Consider the following 25,839-nt stretch of genomic DNA (forward strand, 5'->3'; position numbering starts at 1 on the left):
TAAAATCTCCTTTGTGTTGCCTTTGAGTCCTGGTTACTTCACTGGTGTAACCACATAGTTTTATCGGCAACAACATTGAACTTATTTGCTGCCACATTCTTACGAACTATTTCTTCAACTCCCCCACTCATTCTGTAGCCTTGGGATTTTCTGTTGGTCTCCCATTCGAGAACTAATTAGATCCAACTTCTATTAAATTTTTTCACAATCAGTTAAGCATTGCACTGCCAACTAAAAGATCACTGGTGGGTGAATTGGTGCAAGTAAAAATGAAAAAAAAAATGTGATTGGAATTCAGAACTGCTCGTCCAAGTCTTCTTCTTTTAGCTGACTTCAGTTTTATTACTGAAATATAAGTTAGAGAGAAAATTGTCTGGCTAGGAATATAGGTGTGGTCAATTTTTTTGTCCTATGCTCTTCTTTTTTCTGAATTACTTTTCTACTTCCTGATTTGTCTGACTATCTTAGCATGCAATTCCATCGTACAGTATCTTCTGATTTCTATATTTATTTTTATTTATTTATTTGATTTGTCAATTGTTTACAAGATAATAAGTACAAGTGTATACATAGTTGTGAATATATGAAATGGGTACATATAAGAAAAATAAAAGAATAAGAGAAACAATAGGACAGGGACGGTAGGCACGTTGGTGCGCTTTATGCACGCCCCTACAGACCTCTTAGGAAAGGGGTGAGGTCAATAGTAGACAGTCTAAGGTTAAAGTTTTTGGGGTTTGGGGAAGAGACTACAGAGTCGGGTAGAGTATTCCAGACATTGACCACTCTATTGCTGAAGTCGTATTTCCTGCAATCAAGTTTGGTGCGGTTTACTTTATAGTTCTAATGTGGTCAAAAAGAATTGGTGCTTAATAACGATTTGTCATTTCATATTGTAGAAAGTTAATTACTTTCTGAATTCCAGTGTTGCAGAAAATCAGCAAAATACATATATTTAATTTAATAAACAAATTAATTTGAGTCCTCTAAGGATGGTGTTGAGCAGCAGAGTGATTTTTCTCTTCTGCCGACAAATTGCTTAATGTCGCCATTAAGACTGGCTTTTTGGCAGCGTGCTCCCCAGACTCAAAGAGGGAGTACTAGGATTTTTTACTTTTAAATATTAAGATAATGTTTCCCACAATAAAAATTGATGGGACAAAAGGGAAGATTCCATCAAAAATTAAGAAAACAATGACCAGGGCTTGTAAAAATTAATAAAATGTGGTGTACCTGTGGTAAAAGTCAGATGAAAATGTAAATCAAATTAGATTTCACTACTCAGGAAATCGCCATCAACTTTCCATATGAAGAAAGTGTAAGTGCTTTGCAACAACAACAACAACAAAATAAAGCAGGAAAAACACACAAAAACCATGTTAAAATTCAGCAAAGGGAAATAGATCAGCATGTGACCAGTCGATATTTAAAAATTAGAATGAAGATAAAAGAAAAGGTATAGTTAAAACTTTGAAAACATGTAGTTAAAATTGAAGCATGCTTAAGACTAGCAAGCAGCCAAAAGGAAAAGATGGAGACCCAATTCTCTGGCCTCTCCTACCATGAATTGCATCCATCAAGATCCTCTTCCCATACAGGTCCATGATTATCTGAGAGTCATCTTGGGTCATTCTTAATTGCTTCTGTTTGAATCTGGGGAATCTGCACCAAAGAGTTGGCTTTGGCAGCAAAATCAGCTGTTTGTTGGCCTTGCCGTTCAGCATGTCATATTTGGATGACTCTCCAGAAGTATTTATTTCAACTGACCAATGTCTTATCCTGTTGTAGAGAAACCAAATGATAAGATTTCAAGCCTGTGGAATGTATGATAAAGAGTGGGAATGACCAAACTAAAGACTGCTTGAAACCATCAGCAGCAAACGGAGGAGCAGTTTTGAAGGCACATGTTGTGCATTTGGAATGTTTCCTGTTGGGTAGCATCAAGAGGGAGAGGCCATCCATAGCCTCACCAGGTGCAGTGTAAGACATACCAGTCATCTTAGGTAAGAGCTATCATCTTTTGGTGTGCAAAGTTCATTTATTTTATTTTCTGTAGGATTTTGATATAAAATTATGTTTGGACAGGACAAAATAAATGTGACTGACAAGTAGGGGATAATTATTAAGCTAGAGTATGATCCTCCTGGCCTCTGGTAAGGTTAAGTCTTCAAACTGAATTTGAGTAACTATGTCCACTTAGGGTTTTTTGGCAGCAATATGGAAATTGTTCGCTATTACTTTCTTGCAGAAATATTTTTCAATTTTCCAGCTTAGCTTATTGCCTTGGTATTCTCTGGAGGTCTCCTATTCAAGTACTGATGAAGAACCACTCTGCTTATCTTCTGAACGCAATGTAGAGCAAAATTGTGGGAAATTTGCTATTTTCTGTGGGATCCCCCTTCCTCTATGATTGTTTCCACATGAGGTCAAAATGGCTTGTATTCTCATGGTCTTTTGCAGGTTCCTGAAACAGTTTAGAAACAATTAAATTCGGTATAAAATAGATCCATTTAAAAATGTATCAGTAACATGCAGTATGAAATTTGAAATAGGAATAGTTCTCTAGAAGCCTATCAAATTAGAAAGATTTGATGTAGTCTAGGAAAGTTGGCATTTAGAAGAGCTTCTTTAAGCCTAGATCTCCACAGGAAGGATTTTAACACACTTACCCCAGGCTTTTCTGAAACGGATACCTGTTAGAGGTTATTTTTAACTTTCTGCTAACCCTTTACTTGAAAGCAAGCCCCTCTGAGCATAGGTAGAGGCTTAGGTTAACAAAATTATACCATCCACTGTGAATTGCGACCCAGAACTAATCTGGAATGATATACTGTGTAGCAGAATTAGCATATTTAAAATAATTAAAATAAAATAATTGAAATTGGTATTTATGTCTGATGTTAATTGTGCATTCCTATAAAGATGACCATTCAAAAACGCTGGTTATACTATGGTTGTTATATGATTATTTTTACCAAAAATAACCCCTATTGCCTCCCAAACAAACCCAATTGCATATTGTCTATATTTTGCTCAATATTTGTTTTTCTTGCAGCTTTTGACATGAAGAAAGATATAGATGCTTTAATAGCAGAAGAAAGGGCAGAAATCATTGATAAGTATGAGAAGGTATAGGATTTATTTTGTCCATTAATTTGCTAATTCTAATGAACAATTTCAGGGAGCTTGACCATATGTCCCAAGCGGGATCCTCAGTATTTAGCTGCCCATCCAGCTGTTAATAAGAATGTAATTGATAACGCAGTGACAATATGGATCATTCCTTGAAACTGCTTTTATGACAGCTGTTTCTTGTCCATTGAGGCAAGCATGCAATGTTTTATTAGTAGCAGTCTGTTGAAAAAGCCAGTTTGCAAAAAATGATTTGTTTGGGGGCTGTCCATATATGGAGGCATGAAAGTGTAACTTTGAAAGATTTAAATTTAAAAGATCATTCCCAGCTTTATAGTGAAAGGTACTGGTGAAGGATTGCATGTTGCAAATCTGCAGGCATGTGACCAGAAAGCATTTTATGTAGTGCACTCACCCATGATACAGTAATGCCACTGTGCAAAAATAAATTGTATCACATATCATCTGATTACATACAAGTCTATCTATCTATCTATCTATCTATCTATCTATCTATCTATCTATCTATCTATCTATCTATCTATCTATCTAAGGACCAATTAAAATCTATCAGAACTGGTATTGATTTTATATATACTGTATAAACATATATACATATATGTACATATACATATCTATACATATAAGTCCATATATATATACACATACATTCATACTATTCATATTCATACTGTTCATATTACTATATATAGCTTTTTAAAACAATACCAGTATGACAAAACTTTATACTGTTAGGCTCTTTTACAGGGAGCTTCATTGTGCTACTTTCCTTTTTTTACAGGGAAGGCAAGATGGAACTCAGATTGATCCATGGGAAGATGCTGACTTTGCTCTTTACAAAGTTACAGACAGATTTGGGTTTTTGCAGTAAGTTCTTTTGTGATCCCCTTAATACTTTGCTGAAACAAAGTATGTTTCATTGACATGGTTGTTTTGAGGCTACTCCATGCCTTAGATCGTTCTTCACTTATCATTGCCATGAATGTACTTACATGAATGTACTTATTTATGAGCAAGTCAGTTGTAGCAAATCTTGTATATAAGAGTTTCAGCCATCATATCCTAAAAAAGTTCTGACAAAGCTTGATCTTTCAGAATTAAGCATGCAGACATGTTAAAAATTGCTGGCATAATCAGAATTCCTGAAACCATGAAAAACCCTTTAAGGGCATTCAGAAATGTTCCAGATTTCTCTGGGGATCTTTTTGAAGAGATGTGGGTTTTTGCATTTGGAAATATCTCAATCTTTTCATTTGGTGACCCTTGTTGTTGAAATTATACTGCTATAGAGTATAATCCAGTTTAAACCTCTTGCTGGAAGAACTGTTTGCCTCAGCACAACAGCATGTGTATTATCTCTTTCCCCTTGCTCCACATACCTCATGTATCCCATGATTGAGCCACTAGAACACATATTTTGAGGATTTTGGAGAGGAAGTAAATGTTTGTTGCTTGAGCATACTTCAACATTTTTATCCATTGAAAACAGGAGCTCATAAAAGACATGTTTAACCTTCCTTTTTTAAATATATCATATTCCTGCCTTCCATTTCACCCCCAACAGCAACCCTCTGGCTTGGGTTGGGTTGAGAGAAAAAATGATTGGCCCAAAGTCACCTAGATGGCTTTCATGTCTTAAGGCAGGATTAGAACTCAGAAACTCCTGAGTTCTACATCAGACTAGATCGCTAATGTTTTATATTGTATTATTATAATATGTTATATATTGCTTTTTTCATATGTTACTGATTTAGGTGTTTGTTCTGAATTTAATTAAAGACCCAAGTTAAAGAAAAAATACCAGCTAATATATCAGTTAATCCTCGACCATCTCTTTTGGGCAAAACTTCAGTTCTCTTTCTTGCATTTCCTTATGCATTCTTATATCATACATTAGTTCAATCTGACGCTTTCTTTTACTTTTTTCAGTGAGCATGAGTTACCAATTCACAGTGCTCTGGAAGAAAAGGTAAGTTCTACAAGCTGTAAAATAATTGATGGAAACAACTGGTCTATATGCCTCATGCATTACTGTGGTCTCTCATTTAGCTCTTTTTTTGCTCTTCAGAGCTATGGTTTCAGAGCCCAATAATATGGCACTCTCTAGTTGATCAACAGTGTACAGTTTTCATTTAAGACAAGGCTCAAGATAATGAATCAATAAAAACTATAAACTAAATAGCTACTTTTTTAGAATAAAGAATAAATGAAATTGAATAATTCTTTAGATGTCCATTATAAAACTACTGTTGTAAAAACCATGAGTCCATACTCTATTAATCTGGATATTATATTTCCATCTTTCTTTTCTTCCTAAATTCTCCTTCATTTTTAAAACTCTTTTATAGCAAAAAGCTCAGGAGATTGAAAGAGTGGATAAATGGCTGAAGATGCTAAGAAAGTGGGGAAAATACAGAAATGGTGAAAAGGTAAAACACTGACACATTTTAATAATATTACATTATTTTTGCTTGTCCCTTTATTTCAAGAAATAATGAGAGTTCTTGTACTCCTAGCACTACTAATGAAAAGGGTGGTGCAGCTTTCATTTACTCTCTGTGATCTTGAAGAAATACATGGGAAAACAGAATGAAAAGTAAGATTTATTTATACCAAAATCTTATGAGAGAGATAAGCAGGTGAAAAATAGAAATCTCAGCTAAAAGAAATCCATATTGAAGGATCAGAACAGGAGGTTTTAGTTAAAATGTGAACTGTATTTAAGATGTCTCTTTCAAGAAATTTAGGACTCTGAAATGAATTAGAATAAAATAAGAATAAGCCAAGCTTATTGTAATGATACAGAAGGAATATATGTAATTTAAGATATTGCATATTGATAATTATTACCAAGTTGTAATGGTCTGTTTTGCCTGAATCAACTGAACGTTCAAATGTGATGGTACAGGTGAAGAAGTGGGAAAGACAATCATTACAAGAAAAGCAATTGTTCTACTAAACGAAAGTAAATATCAGAGAGGTTACTTTCTTTCTTTTTTTTGTATTTTTTGTATTTCTTTTTCTTCGATTTTTTTTAGTTATTTCTTTTTTTTAAATATCTTTTTCTTTTTTTTATTAATTCTTATTATATTTTGCTTGGAAAAGGAGGGGGAAAGTGCAAGCAAAGAAACTTTGTAGCACTGCCAACTAGAGGCTTGGAAATATTCTATTTCTCCTGTGACCAGACAAAGCTGAGAAAGAAAGAACTGAGACTTTTTTTCAAGGACATTGCTATTTGATAAGATAGAGGGAAGAGCATGGGAGAGTATTATTGCAGGTGCTCTTCTGGGTTTCTATCAACAGCTGGAGTCTGGTGTTGAAACTTAGGGGAAAAAAAAGGTGATAAGTTTTTGGAGAAGAGAGTTATAATAAGAGCCTTGGATAATTAAACAAAGTGCAGTGTGCTCTTTTTACTTTTTCTAAGTTGTGCTATCCTTCCTCACCAGCTTTATTTTATTTCATTTTATCTTTTTTTTTTTTTTTTTGCAATAGCTATTTGGATCTTTGGCTTTGTTGGAGCTTGTCTTTGTTTTTCTTTTTTTTCTTTGGAAGTCCAATCTCCACGCTTGCTTTTTATTTTAAAGGAAAAGCTTTAGTATTAATGTTTCCTTTTTTTTTAAGGGAATAGCCTTTTTTTCTCCTTTCCTGGTATTTTTGTTTTTTCATCTACCTTTCTGGTTTATTTTTATGCACTCTTTTCTATTTGAGACCTCTCAATTGGATTAAGGTGTTGAAGAACCTGAAAATTTTTTCCTTTTTTTTTTTCCAAGCCTTTTTCTTCATCTAACTACTGATTGGATTAAGGTATACAAGAACCTGAAGAAATTTTGTCCTCCCTTTTTTTTTTCTTTTTTTAATCATTACTATTTGGCTTCTTTTTTCTACTATTTTTATTTCGAACTACAATTGGTTATTTCACAATTGGATTAAGGTTTAGAAGAATCTGAAGATTTTGAATTGCTTAAAATGAGTATGAAACTTACAGCTCCTGGTTCTTCAACTTCTACTTCTTCCTCTCCACCATCTGGAGGACAACGTTCAATACAGACAATGTTAAAGCAAGAAAAAGAACAAGAAAAAGTGACTCTGCAGATGATTATGCAAGGAATTCAAAATATTCAAGCAAGATCAGAGAATATTGAAAAGAGAATAGAGAACATAGAACAGAGAACATTGAACAAAGAACAGGGAAAACCGATGAAAAAGTGGAGAACATCCAACAAATGATGTTGAAGTATGATGAGAGATTCCAAAAAATTGAAGAAGATAAACAAAGAGACAAGAAGATTGGAGATATTGATAATAGATTAACGGTGGTTGAACAAGATAAAAGTGGTATGTTGAGATGGGAGATGGATAGATCAGAATTCTATCTTAGATTCCAAAATGTAGAGGAAGAAAAAGGACAAAACTTAGCTGAGATAATGATAGAAATACTGGCTGAAGCTTTGGAAATAACTCGAGAAGATGATAGATGGAATAGATGAGGTTTATCGAGTCTTCACAAGATATGCAATGAGAAATAGCTTACCAAGAGAAGTTCACATCAGATTTACAAAGAAAGCCATTAAAGCGCAAATATTGCAAGTGGCAAGAGAGAAAACATTGAAATATAAAGACAAGGAGATTGTGGTCAATACAGACAATGTTACGGCAGGAAAAAGAACAGGAAAAAGTGACCCTGCAGATGATTATGCAAGGAATTCAAAATATTCAAACAAGAACAGAGAATATTGAAAAGAGAACAGAGAACATCGAACAAAGATCAGGGAAAACTGACGAAAAGGTGGAGAACATTCAACAAAAGATGATGAAATATGATGAGAGATTCCAAAAAATTGAAGAAGAAGATAAACAAAGCGACAAGAAGATTGGAGATATTGATAGCAGATTAACTGTGGTTGAACAAGATAAAAGTGGTATGTCGAGATGGGAGATGGACAGGTCAGAATTTTATTGCAGATTCCAAAACATAGAGGAAGAAAAGGGACAAAACCTAGCTGAGATAATGATAGAAATATTGGCTGAAGCTTTGGAAATAACTGAAGAGAAGATGATGGATGGAATAGATGAGGTTTATCGAGTCTTCACAAGATATGCAATGAGAAATAGCTTACCAAGAGAAGTTCACATCAGATTTACAAAGAAAGCCATTAAAGCGCAAATATTGCAAGTGGCAAGAGAGAAAACATTGAAATATAAAGACAAGGAGATTGTGGTCTTGAAACAAATACCCAGAAGAGTGAGAGAGATGAGAAGAGAATACCGATTCCTGACTAAAATGCTACTTTAAAAAGAGGTGAATTATAGATGGCTGATTCCAGAAGTTTAATGTTCACATGGCAAGAACAGAGACATAGAATTGACTCAATTGAGAAAGCGGAATTATTTTATACAGAATTTTTTGGAGGGAAAGAGGAAGAGGCAGAAAAAGAAATCTCACTAATTGAATTCCAAGAGGACTGCCAAATGGCGATTCAAAAAGAAGAAGGTGCAGTAGGTGGAAAGGTGGAAGCCAAAGAACAACGTGAACCAAGATCTACGAGAGCTGCTAAACCTAACTACAAAATATAACCATGGAAGAGAAAAAACTGATTACAGTTAATATAAATGGACTTAACTCAGCCGTTAAAAGAAGGAAAACCTTTCATAAATTAGAGAAATTAAAATTTGATATAATTTGTCTACAAGAAGTACATATTAAAAAACAATATGAACAATTGTTGATACAGCCAAAACTAGGGAAAATATTTACTTCCTTGACACATTGTAAGAAAAGAGGAGTGGTTTTATATATTAAAGAGACCATCCCAGCAAAATTGATTTATACCGATGATGACAGAAGAATATTAATGGTGGAAATAATGGACAATAATACGAAAACACTCCTGATTGCAATATATGCCCCGAATGACAAACAAGAAGAATTCTACAAAAAATTACATATGAAAATAATTGAACTGGACTATGCTAATATAGTTATGATGGGAGATTTTAATGGAATTGTAGACAATAAATTGGACTATACAGCACAGAAAACAATAAAGCAAAACAGAAAGACTCTCCCTAAATCTTTTTTTTAAATGGTAGATGAAATAAACTTAAAAGATACATGGAGAGAAAGAAATGCTAAAACTAAACAATACACCTTCTATTCAAATAGACACTTATCGTGGTCCAGAATAGATATGATATGGATGTCAACAGAATTAATAACTAATATTCAAGAAATAAATATTGAAACAAATACTTGGGCAGATCACAATCCAATGACAATTAAATGGAAAGGACAAAAAAGAAGATCTAGATGGACGTTAAATAATACTATTTTAAAGGAAAAAGAGTTCACACAGTGGATGGTGAAAGAATTGGCTTTTTTCTTTAGAGAAAACAAAAAAGAAGATACATCAATTCAGAATGTATGGGATACAATGAAGGCATATATTAGAGGCTTGATAATAGACTATACAAGGAAAAGAAATACTATGAAAAGATTAGCCTCTAAGGCCTTAGAGGATGAGTATAAAAGACTTGAAAAAGAGCTACAGAAAATGCCACAGAAAAAGGGCATCAAGCTAAAAATGGATATAGTTAAACATAAAATGGGTCAAATAGAAAAAGAAGAATTAGCACAGAAAATTAGAGGTGCTAAACAGAACTACTTTGAAGACGCAAACAAACCAGGTAGATGGTTAGCATACAAATTGAGAAAGGAGAAAGAATCAAGGAAAATATTGCAATTAACAGATGACCAAGGCCAAGTTTGCTATGGTAGTAAAGAGAAGAAGGAAATCATTCGAGACTTCTGTGGGAAACTATATATTCAAGAGAATATTGATGAGGAAAGAGTTAAACAGTACTTACAAAATGCTAATTTACCTCAGATACCTAAAGAGATTGAAACAATGTTAGAAAGCAATATAACGATGATGGAGTTAACTGAAGCACTCAAGAAGCAAAATAAAGGAAAGGCACCAGGCCCAGATGGACTTCCAGCAGAATTTTACAAAACATTACAAGAATCGTTGAATCTTCCATTGCTAGAAGTTATGAATGAAGTTATGTTAAAGAAGAGGATACCTAAATCATGGTCAGAAGCCTATATTACACTTATTCCAAAAGAGGAGGCCGATCCATTACAAATTAAGAACTATAGACCTATTTCTCTACTAAATGCAGATTATAAAATCTTTCCTTCAATATTGGCAGAAAGACTTAAAAAATATCTAAATAATTTTATTCATCCTGATCAAAATGGATTTCTGCCAAAGAGACAAATTAAAGATAATATGAGAGTAATCTTGGACACCTTGGAATATTGCAAGGCACATCCTGAAAATTCCAGTCTGTCTATCGACTATTGCAGCATTTTCTTATCCTATAGTATACAAAAAGGAACAAACAGTTAGATATGGTGAAATATTGAATGAAAAGGGTGAACTCAAATCTATACAAAAACTAGAGGAACAAGGTATAAAGATGAATTGGTTTTCATATGCGCAAATACATTCAGGGTATGATAAAGATTCTAAAATGGAAGGTTTCTATGATAAATTGACTGATTTAGGTAAGATTTTGACAGGTACTGATGAAAAGGTGATTAAAAAATTGAATGGATATTTATTAGAAATTAAATTAGAAGAAGAACAAGTTAAAGAAACTATGATTGCTTGGGGAAATTTTTTTGGATATGGGATTGATTTAGAGAAATGGCAAAAATTGTGGTCTCAAAATTATAAAATGACAATGTCAACAGCATATAAAGAAAATTTGTATAAGATGTTTTGCAGGTGGCATTTCCCCCCGACAAGAATAGCAAGAATGTTCAAGAATAAATCCGAAAAATGTTGGAAATGTCATCAGACACCTGGCTCATATTACCATATGTGTTGGACTTGTGCGGATGCTAAAAAATACTGGACTAAAATCCACATGTGGTTGGAAAAAATGACAAAAAAACATATAGACTTGAAACCAGAGATATTTTTATTGGGAATTTTACCTGAAATATATAGTAGAGACTTGAAATATCTGATTGTAAATATATTAACAGCGGCTAGGATTGTATTTGCTAAAAACTGGAAAAATGAGAAAATACCATCACAGGAGGAAATCATTAAGAAAATATTGGAATGTGCTGAAATGAGTAGATTGACATTTGAAATTAGAGAACAAGAGGATAAACAATTTTATAAAATTTGGGATCTTCCAAATTTTATCAATGGTTAGACAATAAAATACAGTAATGAAATATGTAGACTTTTAGAAAATAATAAATATATAAAGATGTACTTCTTTCTTATTATATCTACAAAATGATTTTAGGATAGATTTGGGATGATAATATGAACTCTTATAAAACAAACTAAGTAAATTATGATTATCTTGTAAAACATGAATGAATAAAAGAGGTTACTATCTGTATAATAGAGAAGTAACAGCTTTTTTGGCTTGGGGGAACATTAGAAAAGTTCATTATACTTCACTTACTGTATTTGAGTTGCAGTATAGATTTTGTACTTGTTTCTTAAGGAAGCCTAGGATGCTTCCGTTTTTTCTTTCCTTTTTGTGGTCATAGTTTCTTATATTGTATTCCATAAATTCTGTATTTACTTCATACTTTAAATTTTAATAGTATGAACATTGTATAATAATTGTGTGTGTGTGTGTGTGTGTGTGTGTGTATGTATGTATGTATATATATATATGTATGTGTTATATATATATATATATATATATATATATATATATATATATATATATATATATGTTTTTAAGTTTTCACGGGTACTTACATGATGGTGTTCGGCTTGGTTCGGTACATTGTAGTTCTTTAAAGTTGTAGCAACGTTTCAGCAGAATCTCATCTGCCATCATCACACACACAGTGGTTTCAGATTTAAATTTGGGGCACACACAGAATGGTTTTCTTCATCCTGATTGGTTGGAGTCTTGGTCTGTGTTTATTGGTCTGAGTTTGTGTGTTCGCTTGATGGGTGCCTTTCTCACACACACACACACACACACACACACACACACACACACAGTATGTTTGGTCTCCTACCTGACCATCCTAAGCTTGAAGTGGAAATCTAATTAAAAGAGTCCACATAAAAAGAGAGATATATATGCATTGTATAGTACTCTCTCTTAGTTTCTCTCCCTCCCTCCGCTTCTTTCTCCTTCTGTCTCTGTCTCTCTCACTCTGTGTATATTCCACCAATTAATTTTGTGCTGTAACTTAATTCATTTGTTGTAAATGTCCATCCAAGAAAACATCCTAGTATGCAGAAAGAAGTGATTGAGTTATTTTTTTTCTGAACTTGTTCCAATTTATTAAATTTATCCTTGGAAAGTTGACAATTTGATCAATGAGTTTATGAGCTTATTCACTGCTCTTTGGATATATTTTGCCTGTTCCATTCCTTGCTCAGGCCAACTTCTACATTCTTCTACATTCATCATTCAATATATCAAAGTCAGATAATCACATCTGTAGAAAATTTGATTCCTCATTTTTTCTAGCTGGGCAAACAAGATAAGGAATTTTAGCTTTAAATTCTATATTACATTCAGTTATCCCCCCTCTCCGCTGTCCCATTTCACTGAAATGTTGGTGAATAACTCTAAAGCTAATCCAGCTTTTCAAATTTAGAATAACACTTTGTATATTGTTTTTTAATTTTGTATATTATTTTTGTATATTGTTTTTTAATTTCCTAGTGGGAGTTGGACTCCCCCTTTTTTACAGCATTTTCTTTAAGTGCCAGAGACATTGCAGATGAGGTGCAGATGAGCTTTAGATATCTTGATAACTGAATCAGAAAATAAAATGAAAATAAAACGATCTTTAAAATTATATTACTGTATAAAACAAGAAAAATATAAAATACATACACTGTATATATTTTGAAAAAGAAAAAATAGAGCAATGAAAACAAACAATGGCAATATATGATTACACACAAACACAGAGACACACACACACAGAGACACACACACACACACACAAAGGTCTTATATTTTTTTGCCACCAAAGAAGGCACCAGGTCTTATTTTTGGGAGATGTCTTCTACTGACTCACCTCGTGGTGGTGGCATTAACAGCCCCGCCCCGCAGGAACCCACTGCAGGACCACTTCTTCTTTGTGTCATCCCCAGCCAGTTTCGCTGTCAGGAAAGGTCTCTGCAACCTATCAGAATTGACCAATACAAAGTAAAGTATCCATTTCAATAACTGTGCAGGGGTGAATCAGTCCATTCCAGACTGCATATGTTTGCATTTACTCCCTCACAAAATAAAATTTAAAAATTATCAGATTTAAAAGCTTATTTTAAGGATGTAGTTTAATATGCAGATAGGTTTAATGATTTAATATGTTGATCAGTTTGGTTTATATTTCAATTCATAAAGAGAAAATGCTTTAATTATCCCAAGTATAAAATACTGTTTAGGACCGATAAATGATGAAACAACCTTGAATTCTATACATTAATACATTAAAAAGAAGTGAAGTTAGGATCTTAACCATTGGTTTAAATAACAAATTTCTGTTTGAAAGTGAATGAAATAATTCTTTATGTTCAGTCTTGGGACTGAGGGAGTCAGTGATGCATCAGCAGGTGCTTTCATATTGTACTAACTACTGTTACCAATGACTCATCAGGATGTACTTTTGTGACAAACTCTATCCAAATTACATTAATTAAATGTAAATAAATGTACATATTGCCTGAAACTCCCATCTTTTGGACAGGATTTCTACCCAAACTTTGAGTCATCTGATAAACTACTCAGTATTTGAAATGAAAATGTCTATTAAACAGTGCTTCAAATGTTAAGACACAGGTTTTTTTTTCTATGCATAATATGTTAATCACATTGGATTGCATCTGCCAAAGGAAATTCAGAAAAAAATAGGTTTTGTTAGCTCCTGATAATTGGACCATGATCATGCTTTTTTTTTTTTGTATTTATAGATGTTCCGCAGAGTTTATAAAGGGATTCCCCTCCAAGTACGAGGTCAAGTCTGGTCACTCTTACTGGATATTGAAAAGATTAAGATGGAGAATGAAGGAAAGTATGAGGTAAAGTATCTTATAATCCATGATAGCAGTATAAGTACACCAAGTAAATAACCAGCCTCATGGTTACCTACACATATGATAAAACAGTATTATTTTTTCCCTGCACCCAAAGATTAGGAAAAAGTGTTTTTAGCCATAAACTTCCTCCCAAACTATTTGTAATTATGTTGTTGCCTCATGGAAAAACTTACTCACACCCTTCAACATTTGAGTCTTGTGTTCTACATCCCCATTCCTGTTCACATGGGAGTGTGATGGAATGTGTGGTTAGGACATTGAGTTGGAGATTAGCAAGCCTGTGTTCAAGACCCCAAATGCGAGTGCTGCTGCATGACAGGATGAGCTCCCATCATTTGTTCCAGCTGCTTGATGGGAACATGCCCCCCCCCACAAGGTGTTTCCTGGGCAGCAGTGATGTCACCAGCTAATCCTTTTAACCCAGAAGTGCCTTACCTCCCATGTGAACAGGACAGGTATTTCTGTTCACATAACATCAACATGTTTCTTGAAGAATAGCTCAGTCACCTCCCTTGGCAGCTATTAACAAATCTAGGACTTTCTAAAACTACATAAAGGAGACACTTCACTCCAAAGGCTTTATGTGGAATGACATAGAGCCTTAGAAACGAGTTCACAATTAGCAAAAATTAAAATCATGAAAAGGCTGTTAAATTTCTCAAATACCCAACCTGGGGAAGACTGCTCTCCTAAATTGGTGGAATCCAGAATTTCAAGTTTCTAGTTTGTAAATTTTGTAAAGGATGAAAGTGGATCTCTGTGCCCAATAAGCAAAATTATCCAAATTAAGAAAGTGGTCAGAGATGAATTCCTGGACTAAGAAGACATTGGACTATAACCATCCAAACCTACAAGTCGCCTTCCACCCCAGAAGTAAGATTTAATTTTCCACCCCAGAAGTAAGATTTTTATTTCTACAAAGAAATAAAGAAATTTCTACAAAGAAGGAAGCAGCCAGGGACTTTTATGCATTCATTTCAGTAATCCATATGCTGCTGATGCTGGAGATTATGTCTCTTAAAAATACTGTGGTCAAAGGATGGGGAGAAAAGGGAAATGTTGCAGCTACATTCTACTTGATAAATGAATTCTTCTATTAAGCTCTTAACCCAAATATCTTCAGACCCACCCACTCCCACATATAGATAAGTTTGGGTAAGTAATTTAACATGTTGAAAAGTTTTGCAATGCAGAATCATGCTGAAACAGAGTGCCATAGCCATAGTTCAAATAGTCCAAGGACAAATCAGCCAGGTTCTTGCTGGGTCAAATTGGGCCAGGCAGCAAATCCTCTGGGAGAGGAAATTCTATGATAGTGTGGTAAGTGTGCCCCAGCAGTCTGATGCTTGCACTTTACGGTGTTGTTGGTTGTCAGCAATAATTAGAATATTCCCATTCAGTGACGTAGCAGGTAATCCTTTCTCTGGTATTCATAGATGAGGACGTAGTCAGTAGGCTTCAGGTTATGGCATCTGCCAATATGGAAGGCTGGAATGACACTTTCACTTCTGTAGAAATAGATTGAAGTCACTTAATGAGCACTTATCAGACAAGTGAAATCTCCCTTTTTAGTTAATTAGGCAATTTCCACCTTACATTGGCCAGCTTAACACCATTTCAAAGGGGCAGAAGCCATATTTCCTGCTAGAAATGGTTCTTATTCCCATTAGAGCATGTGTGAAAACCTTTGGCCATTAAAGATAATTGACAGCAGTAGCTTTAGTCAATTGCATATCTCAGTTCTGCCACTCTTCACAAATGTAATTCTGTGGCTGAAAAGGGTTGTAGAATTACAACTTGATACCTAGTGTTTTACAAATAGCCTTGTTAACCTGACTGCAGGAACACCCATGCCACAATCTAAATGTTCTGACCCAGCTCCCCAAACATGACAAACCCTCTGATGTGAACTCAAAAGATTCCTTTATTAGGAATACCGGCAGCCCCAGCAAAAAAAAAAATTCTCGCAAACTAAGAAGTCCATCCGGCCAGAAGTTATCTGCCAGACCTATTCATCTCCACCCTCTGCCTTTTATCCCCAGAGCTACGGTGGGGCCTCTCTAGCAGTGGTGGCTCTTCCTTCCCCAGGATCGGCCTATGGCTTTCCACACCTCTCCTATTCCCTGCCTTCTGCACAGTCTCAGATCAGGCACTGGACCCAGCTGTTCCTCCTCTTCTTCATCAGCTACACCTCCAATCTTTTAAAATTTGAGTTTAAAAGTCAAAATCAGCTGTTTGAATTGTGTTCAGAAAACAATTGATGCCTTTTTAACACAAGTAGTATAATAGGATTTGCCTGGCTAATGAATTGGGGGCTGAAGATTCTTAATCAAAGACAGCCTCATGTAACTGGCATTTTATTAGTCCATTTTGGACACTGCATTCCCCTGGACTGGGTCAGAGCTGGCATGCCAGTTGAAGGGGTAAAAAGAAATGATCGTTCGGTGGAGTGGCAATTTAATCATATTATGCAACCCTATATTATTTTTAATATTTATATTGCTATTTATATTGCTAAGGTAATTCTCACGCCCTTAATATTCATGCTAAACAGATTTTGAAGGATAACACACCGACATTTTAAAATTAAATAAATGGCTTGATTCTTTGTAAAACGTAGCCTATTCAGCATGGTGTAACAAGTTAAAGGAAGTGGGATAGATAAAACCAGATATTGACACAGATTAAGAATCTGTTTCTCTATAATTATCTCGACCATTGCAACCTCCTTACAGGATGTTACTATTTGGCCATGTCTCATAGCAAGCGATCAGAATAAATAGAAGTCACAAGCTGTTGAATTAAGCTCCTGAGGGATCTGCTAGCTAAAGGACTTATAATATAATAGACCGTAGATGAACATAAATTCTGAGAATCAGCTATTCATAATCCTTCCTATCCTTTTTGCCACTTAATATTTATACAGAATAAAGTTGGAGTTAGAGAAAAGCTTTTTGTTTAAGGGGGGGCATAGGCTTTCTTTGAAATCAGTGGGCCTTTCTGCGTTTTATTGTTCATTTCTTTTCTCTTGGCAATACTTTTTGGGAACTCAAGTACTTCCTTCATTACAGGTGGTCTTCGACTTTACGACCACAAGTGAGCTCAAAATTTCCATTGCTAAGTGAGGCAGTTGTTAAGTGAGTTGCACCCCATTTTACCACCTTTGCCACAGCTGTTAAGTGACTCACTGCAATTATTAAGTGAATTGTGCAGTTGTTAAGCAACTCTGGCTTCACCCATTGACTTTGCTTGTCGGAAGCCGGCTGGGAAGGTTAGAAATGGGGATCACATGAGCCCAGGAATGTGTGGAAACTGGTCATAAGTCACTTTTTTCAGTGCTATTGTAACTTTGAAAGGTCGCTAAATGAACGATTGTAAGTTGAGGACTAACTGTACAGTTTTTCCAGTTGGAGTATCTGGTATTTCCAGCAGGGAAATCTCTTTTTTTAAATCTCTGGTCAGCTAAGAGGAGGAAAAGCAGGTATGTTGGGAATCAGGATCGTGTCCACTCTCCAAAAATATTTGCTTATATGTATAACTCACCTTTCTCTTGAGTATAGATAATAAGGAATTAATCAGCCATTAAAATACTGTTAGTGTAATGCAACACAATTTTGGGTTGTTCAGTAATACAAAATGGTGTTCGTGTTATCTGAAGTCTTAAAAGGAAAAGTGCCTTGTATGTTTTATGGCAAGTATATTTATATTTATCCCAGAATTCTCCAATAACACTTGTGACTGTATGACTGTAATTTTGTCACTTGTATCCTTACGATTTAGATTGACTGTTTTCTATGACTATCATTAAGTGTTGTACCTGATGATTCTTGACTCTTACGAATGTATCTTTTCTTTTATGTACACTCAGAGCATTTGCACCAAGACAAATTCCTTGTGTGTCCAATCACACTTGGCCAATAAAGAATTCTATTCTATTCTGTTCTATTCTATTCTACAGTGGGGACAGGGATGATTATCTTTTCCTTTCTCTATTGCTTGTTATGCACTACTGGTTTAAAGTTGCTTTAGACCCAGAAATCTACCTTTACTTAAATTACTTTTTGAGATGAGGCTTTCTCAACCAATTGACTTCAATTAGTTATTTAATTAGTAGCATATGTTGAAAACATCTCCATTTACTTTTGAGTTTAGAAGTAATTTAGTATAAGGCCAAAGGTCTCTAGCCTTATGTGCATGATACTTTATATCTGTATATATTAATCATCTATGTGTTTTGCATGTGTATAAATGTATTTAAATCATGTCTGCCACATAGGGCAAGAGAACTCTCTATCCAATTATCTATTTATAAATCAGAATTTCGTTAACCAGCTTACAAACAAACAAAAGACCATGCCAGCAAATTTTCTTGCTGGATTGTAATATTGATTTGTTTGCAACTAAAACTTACTTTAACTATAGCTTTTTACAATTGAATAATAATTTCCTTCCTCCCTTCCTTCCTCCCTTGCTCCCTTTTATATAGCCATACACTTGGGATACAATGCAAGGTGACATACATAATTATTAATGATCCCTATAAAAACAACTTAATGAATAATGATGATGATGATGATGTAGAAAAACACATGAAAACATGAAGACATTAAGTATTAGGTTTAGGGAGCAATTCCTGAACTCTTCCCTCTAGTTTAGAGCTCTGGAGAGAGAGGTCTTTTCCAAGGGCAGGTCTCTCTCTGTGTCTCTCTAATTACCAACATACACACAAAAAAGGTATTTTTCTGACCACACTCTCTTACTATGGAAAGCTGACCCTTGTAGTGTCAGATTGCTGTGGTTTTGGAGAATGAAGGTCCTTCATGCCGACAAATAAGATAATAAGGTTTTGGAAAGTTGCTCCAGAAGCAATCTAGCCCAAGGGCCAGAAAAGTTTTTCACTTCTGATTTTGAAGTTCTAATACTATAATTCACCTTGATTTGCCCAGAAAATGAAAGAACAAGCCAGAAGCTTCTCATCAGAAATCAAACAAATAGATCTGGATGTCAATCGCACTTTTCGAAACCACATCATGTTTCGGGACCGCTATGGAGTAAAGTAAGCTTCTCATATGTGGATCTCATTGGTTTATCTCTGATTGTTTCTGTTTGTTTTGCCTATTAGTTACAAACACATATGTATTTGTAGCAAATAAATGTTGGTTTATCTCATTTAATCTTTTGTGGCTGGTGAAACTTCTATCTGCGGAACAGAGAATTTTCTTGGTCAGTTTATGATATTAATTTCCTAATTTCATCAGAGAATGGAAGGCAGAAACTGGTAGATCACATAATCTTTTTACAGTGTTTGGAGTTAACATGTGATAAAACACAGAGTCATTCTCTTTGTTGATGGATTCTTAAGAGCACCAGACCTGTATCTGATGAACCTATCAATTGAGAAGGAAACATTGGTTCTTATTTTACTCTAAAATCAAAAGATATTTCTGAAAAGCTTTTAGTAGAGAACAGATTAACTGGTTTATAAAGCTAATGTTAAGACACCATCTTGATATTCTTGGTTGGTTTTTTTTTAATATAGACAACAAGCTTTGTTCCATGTCCTGTCAGCTTACTCTGTTTACAACACGGTAAGTAATTGAACATTACGAGAACCTGACATGTTTTTTATTTGACAATAAAGGTACAGTATACATTAGATTAAAATGGCAAAGCAGACTTTCAGAATGGCATTAAGCAGGTTAAAGGTATATAAAAAAGAATTTTATCTAAAACCAATATACACTTATGAAAGATTACACACACACACACACACTCACACTCATTCCCATCTTTGTCCCATCTTTGTGTCCATGAATCCATGAAGCTTGGGCTAAAAAAAAGAAAAGGAATCACTTTTGGTACAGACTTAATTCATGAAGACTAGATCTCTACAGATTGCAATCATTTGTATAACCTCTATTTATTTATTCAAAGGAATGCTATAATTGTTTCTAAATAGTTGTGACTTTAGTCAGATGAGGATGTTGGTTAAATTCTCTGCGTGGTCTTTCTTACTTCATTAAGTGGCAACCTCATGATATAGGACTCCAATTTGTTATAGTCCCTTGTCTTATTTCTAGTCAAGGGGCACAGAAATTATAATGTCTTTAAATTACATAGAGGATTTGCTGCTTTGATGTACCAACAGAAATTACTTAATTAAATTAAATTAATGGAATTAATTATATTAATCCAGGTGATCCAAGAAACAGAAAATACACCTTTTCTATGTTTTTACCTAGATGGTGTTTCTTCCTTTATAAAAATTTAGACTGGCTTTTTTGAGCTTTTTCCTTATTTTATGTTGCAATGCAATGCCATGTTACATAATTTCAGTTCATGAAAATGTGAGAAGTGACAATAATTCTTTTTATGTCTTAGGGCTAATTTTATATCACAGACTCCCCAGGATCTATATATAGCATTGTTGTCCTCATGTAGCTGTCAAAATATGTACAAAATATTTCAGACTGAATTTCTGCATCAAGGGTGAATAATTTCACATTTAGCCTCCCAGATCATTTGAGTCCCATCTAGTTCTGCCCCTTACTGGAAAACAAACCCACCCAGGTGCTTTCCTGAAATCTTTTCCGAGCATTTTGAAGAAATCTCTCTCCAAAGTTTTCCTACCCTCTCATCCAATGAAAAAGGGAGCAGGTTTCAGGAGTTATAAAAACTTTCCAGGCCTTTGAAAATGTTTGTCTTCCCAAAAGGAGTGTTTTAAAGCAGGGCCTCCTACGATTCATCCAATTGTTACTTTGCCAGTAGTGAAGGTGCAGGAAGACAAGAGCCAGCTACTCTTTAACCCTTCTAACAAGGGCTAAAATGATTCTTTTCATATAACATCTGTAGATTCAGAGTTTAGAAACGACAACATTTGGCCTCTTTCTTCTGACACTATGCAGTCCCCTGAATGAAACTGCAGGGACAGTGTTTTCTTTGACCACTTTTTTCCTGTATATATTTGGTTCTACCTACACTTTTAAGAGGTGCTTTGGACTGAAAATAAAGCAATAAAAATTTTCAGGGTTCTTTGAGCTTCCCAGAGAATTTGGGGGAGCCTCTTAAAGTAGCAATAAGTGTTATTCAAGAGAATGGCAAAGTGGAGCTGCTTGAACATCGACAAGCTGCTGGACAGAGAGTGAGGCAGGAAACACTTCTGGGTTGAAGAGGTCCAACCCAAAAGTGGAAGTGGAGAAATTTCTTCGTTACCCATTGCACTGAATGGCTGAAATGGAATCTTCCTAGCAGCTTTGGTTCAGATGCATTAAAATCTTACAAGAATTTGTAAGTGCATCATCATAACCATTGATTGACTTAACCAAGTCACCCAGCCCTGGTTCCTTAAAGGTCTCTTTCCTGTATCCTCTTCCAGGCAATGCCCATTGTCTATAGTGAACTTTGCCATCAAAATGAAATTTTTCTGTGAGTCAACAAATCATGCTTTTGTCTGAAAAAAAAAGTAAAATGCTAGGGTTATGTTGTGAACTTAGGGAAGTTTCATTTTGTGCTTGTATGTGCAATATACTCTACCCTGTAAATTGCTCATCTTGTGTAATCATCCAGGAAGTGAGTTACTGCCAGGGCATGAGTCAGATTGCAGCTATCTTGTTGATGTATTTGAATGAAGAGGATGCCTTTTGGGCCCTGGCACAACTGCTTACCAACCAGCGGCATGCAATGCATGGTAAGGTTTCAGTGGCAAACACCTTCATTTATTTGCTTGTTTCTTTATTGTATTTTGGGTTCAGTCTGGCTGAAAGTCTAGATTCTTCCTTTTTATGTGCTTCTTGTAGTCTTCTTATTCTTCATGTCTACTGTTGAGTTTAAGCATGATGTACAAATAAGCTCTTCTTGGAATCAGTTAACCTTAAAACATCAATGCTGTCTTGCAACTTCATAGTGCTGTAGTACCTACCAATCAGAGGCTGTGTTTTAAATACGAACCACCAAAATGGGGATAGGGATTCTGATGTACACAAAGCACCTTTTTATATATATACAAATATGTGTGCACATAAACTCCTGATCTTGTCCAAATGCAAAGCTCACAAACAAGGAAATATAAAAATGTATTTTCACAAACGTGTTAGAAGTCTTAGGAAATTCAAGTACTTATTATGCAATGAAGTAAGACGCTGTGCTGTATTTCTTTAACACATTGTTAGTACTTTTGTTTCCTTTTTTTTGCTAAAGGGTTTTTCATTCCTGGATTTCCAAAGTTGCAGAGATTCCAAGCTCACCACGAAGCAATCCTAAACAAGCTTTTCCCAAAGTTGAAGAAACACTTGGTAATGCTTTCTTTTGTCAAGGGAACAGCAGCAAAATCAGCATGTGTTGGTTTCTGCTCCTACATTATACACACACACACACACACACACACACACACGTTTTCGTGGGTAAATACCATACATAAACATACATACATACATATATGATTGATTGTTTATATATATATGATTGATTGTTTGCCATGCATTATTTTTTTTAGAGTGTTCATTGCATCAAATACCAGAAAAGGTGTCATCTCCAAATATATTATTAGAAATATTTTTGTAACAGCAGGGATAAATCTGTACATGAAAGTCATACCACTTCTCCCAGGAGCTTCTTGCTCACTTTTCTATCTTAGTATACTTCTCAATAGTTACAATTGCTATCAATTGTGTGCTAAGGGGGTCTCCCGATTGTTCCTATGCATGAGATAGACAAGGATCTCCTAGCCCAGGGGTGTCAAACTCACAGCGTCACGGCGGTGTCACGTGATGTATCGGGACTTTTTTCCCCTTCGCTGAACCAAGCTGGGACAGGGCCAGTATGTGACACATTCGGCCTTTGGGCCAGGATTTTGACTAATCCCTTTGCCTTGTGGCAAACAGTATGGAGAAATGTGGGAAAATACACTGCTCAGAAAAATAAAGGGAACACAAAAATAAGACATCCTAGATCTGAATGAATGAAATATTCTTATTAAATACTTTGTTCATTACATAGTTGAATGTGCTGACAACAAAATCACACAAAAATTATCAATGGAAATCAAATTTAGCAACCCATGGAGATCTGGATTTGGAGTTACACTCAAAATTAAAGTGGAAAAAACACTACAGGCTGATCCAACTTTGTTGTCATGTCCTCAAAATGAGGCTCAGTAGTGTGTGTGGCCTCCACATGCCTGTATGACCTCCCTACAATGCCTGGGCATGCTCCTGATGAGATGGCGGATGGTCTCCTGAGGGATCTCCTCCCACACCTGGACTAAAGCATCCCCCAACTCCTGGCAGTCTGTGGTGCAACATGGCGTTGGTGGATGGAGTGAGATATGATGTCCCAGATGTGCTGAATTGGATTCAGGTCTGGGGAATGGGCGGGCCAGTCCATAGCATCAATGCCTTCGTCTTGCAGGAACTGCTGACACACTCCAGCTACATGAGGTCTAGCATTGTCGTGTATTAGGAGGAACCCAGGGCCAACCGCACCAGCATATGGTCTCATGAGGGGTCTGAGGATCTCATCTTGGTACCTAATGGCAGTCAGGCTACCTCTGGCGAGCACATGGAGGGCTGTGCGGCCCCCTAAAGAAATGCCACCCCGCACCATTACTGACCCACTGCCAAACTGGTCATGCTGGAGGATGTTGCAGGCAGCAGAACGTTCTCCATGGCATCTCCAGATCCTGTCATGTCTATCACATGTGCTCAGTGTGAACCTGCTTTTATCTGTGAAGAGCACAGGGCGCCAGTGGTGAATTTGCCAATCTTGGTGTTCTCTGGCAAATGCCAAACGTCCTGCACGGTGTTGGGCTGTAAGCACAACCCCCACCTGTGGATGTCGGGTCCTCAGACCACCCTCATGGAGTCTATTTCTGACCGTTTGAGCAGCCACATGCACATTTGTGGCCCTCTGGAGGTCATTTTGCAGGGCTCTAGCAGTGCTGCTCCTGTCCCTCCTTGCACAAAGGCAGAGGTAGCGGCCCTGATGCTGAGTTGTTGCCCTCCTACGGCCTCCTCCATGTCTCCTGATGTACTGGCCTGTCTCCTGGTAGCGCCTCCATGCTCTGGACACTATGCTGACAGTCACAGCAAACCTTCTTGCCACAGCTCGCATTGATGTGCCATCCTGGATGAGCTGCATTACCTGAGCCACTTGTGTGGGTTGTAGACTCCGTCTCATGCTACCACTAGAGTGAAAGCACCGCCAGCATTCAAAAGTGACCAAACCATCAGCCAGAAAGCATAGGAACTGAGAACTGGTCTGTGGTCACCACCTGCAGAACCACTCCTTTATTGGGGATGTCTTGCTAACTGCCTATGCTTTCCTCCTGTTGTTTATTCCATTTGCACAACAGCATGTGAAATTGATTGTCAATCAGTGTTGCTACCTAAGTGGACAGTTTGATTTCACAGAAGTGTGATTGACTTGGAGTTACATTGTGTTGTTTAAGTGTTCCCTTTATTTTTTTGAGCAGTGTACATTCCGTGGCACCATCTCCTGATCCTTGCAGCTGAGTTGTATCTCCAGGGATAGCAGTCTCCCCCACTTCTCCCCCCCACCCATCCCTTTGAGAAAATAGAACAAGATGAGGAGTGGTGTTTTTTTAAAATAATAATTAAAAATCTCAATGTCCTTTAGATAGTACATGCAAAATACTCAGTGACGAAGGATAAAATATACACTCTGCCACAATTACAAAGACATTTTGAATGAACCTCCTTAATATGCTCACAACAATGGTATGGAAGAAAAGAGGGACAGGGAACTATATTAGTTATCCACTGAGAAAATACATATGAAAGAGAATTAGAATGAGTAACCAGTGAAATAAAATGCTGCTTATTGCATGGTAGCTAGTTTAATTTAGGAAAGAAAACCACCAGTATCTATGAAGAGATGACCTTGAGAACCTGAAAGCATGTGAATTACAGTTCACAGATCTCTAATTTGCTTGTCTTGTAAAATGAGATTCTTTTTTAATTTGGTCTCTCTATCTCTGTCTATCCCTCCCTCCCTCCCTCCTTCCTTCTTAGGATAAGGAGCAGATGTTGACAGGAATTTATACAACTAAGTGGTTCTTACAGTGCTTCATTGACCGGGTATGGGATTGGGGGAGCAAACATTTCAGATGCTTCCTCCAATATCATTACAATACTAATTTACATTGTGTCTTTCTGCTTGTAATTATTTTCATTTGATGTAGAATTATAATCTCACATTTTAAATGTTTTTATTTTATTAGTAAATATAAGAAACTGTTCAAAACAAACTACATGCATTACAGTGATTAAAATAAACTAAGGGGTAAGGAAACTAAGGAAATATTATGTATAATATTAATGTAAAATTAATGCAATCTGTTAATTTATTATTATAAATAATTATAAATTATTAAATCTAGTCTAATTTCTGACTGATAAACAAACAATTCCATGCTATATGGGATTTCTGATGGGCCTGGTTTGATTTTTAAGTTTATATTCCCCCAGATGGAGACTACTTTTATTTACCTTCCCTTATTGATTTTTTATAAAAATATGTCACAAAATGAACTTGAATCTTGGTTTTGAGTTCATCTTGAAAATGT

At 35.7% G+C, this 25,839-nt stretch overlaps 1 protein-coding gene across 1 annotated transcript in view; it reads left to right on the plus strand.

The window, feature by feature from the left end:
• Positions 1-1,788: 1,788 nt before the first annotated feature.
• LOC113412506 (uncharacterized) overlaps positions 1,789-25,839 on the plus strand; it is a 32,405-nt gene continuing 8,354 nt past the window's right edge. The window contains exons 1-11 of the mRNA XM_026668200.2: positions 1,789-2,003; positions 3,056-3,129; positions 3,935-4,020; positions 5,083-5,122; positions 5,502-5,582; positions 14,133-14,240; positions 19,205-19,314; positions 19,798-19,846; positions 21,825-21,945; positions 22,455-22,549; positions 25,286-25,351. Coding sequence (XP_026523985.2) covers positions 3,064-3,129; positions 3,935-4,020; positions 5,083-5,122; positions 5,502-5,582; positions 14,133-14,240; positions 19,205-19,314; positions 19,798-19,846; positions 21,825-21,945; positions 22,455-22,549; positions 25,286-25,351 — 822 coding nt within the window. The 5' untranslated portion in view covers positions 1,789-2,003; positions 3,056-3,063. The remainder of the gene's footprint in view (positions 2,004-3,055; positions 3,130-3,934; positions 4,021-5,082; positions 5,123-5,501; positions 5,583-14,132; positions 14,241-19,204; positions 19,315-19,797; positions 19,847-21,824; positions 21,946-22,454; positions 22,550-25,285; positions 25,352-25,839) is intronic.

The sequence above is a fragment of the Notechis scutatus genome, chromosome 1 (genome assembly GCF_049901735.1).
Source record: "Notechis scutatus isolate UNSWTSFEM ecotype Mainland chromosome 1, rNotScu1.2, whole genome shotgun sequence".
Classification (NCBI taxonomy): Eukaryota; Metazoa; Chordata; class Lepidosauria; order Squamata; family Elapidae; genus Notechis; species Notechis scutatus.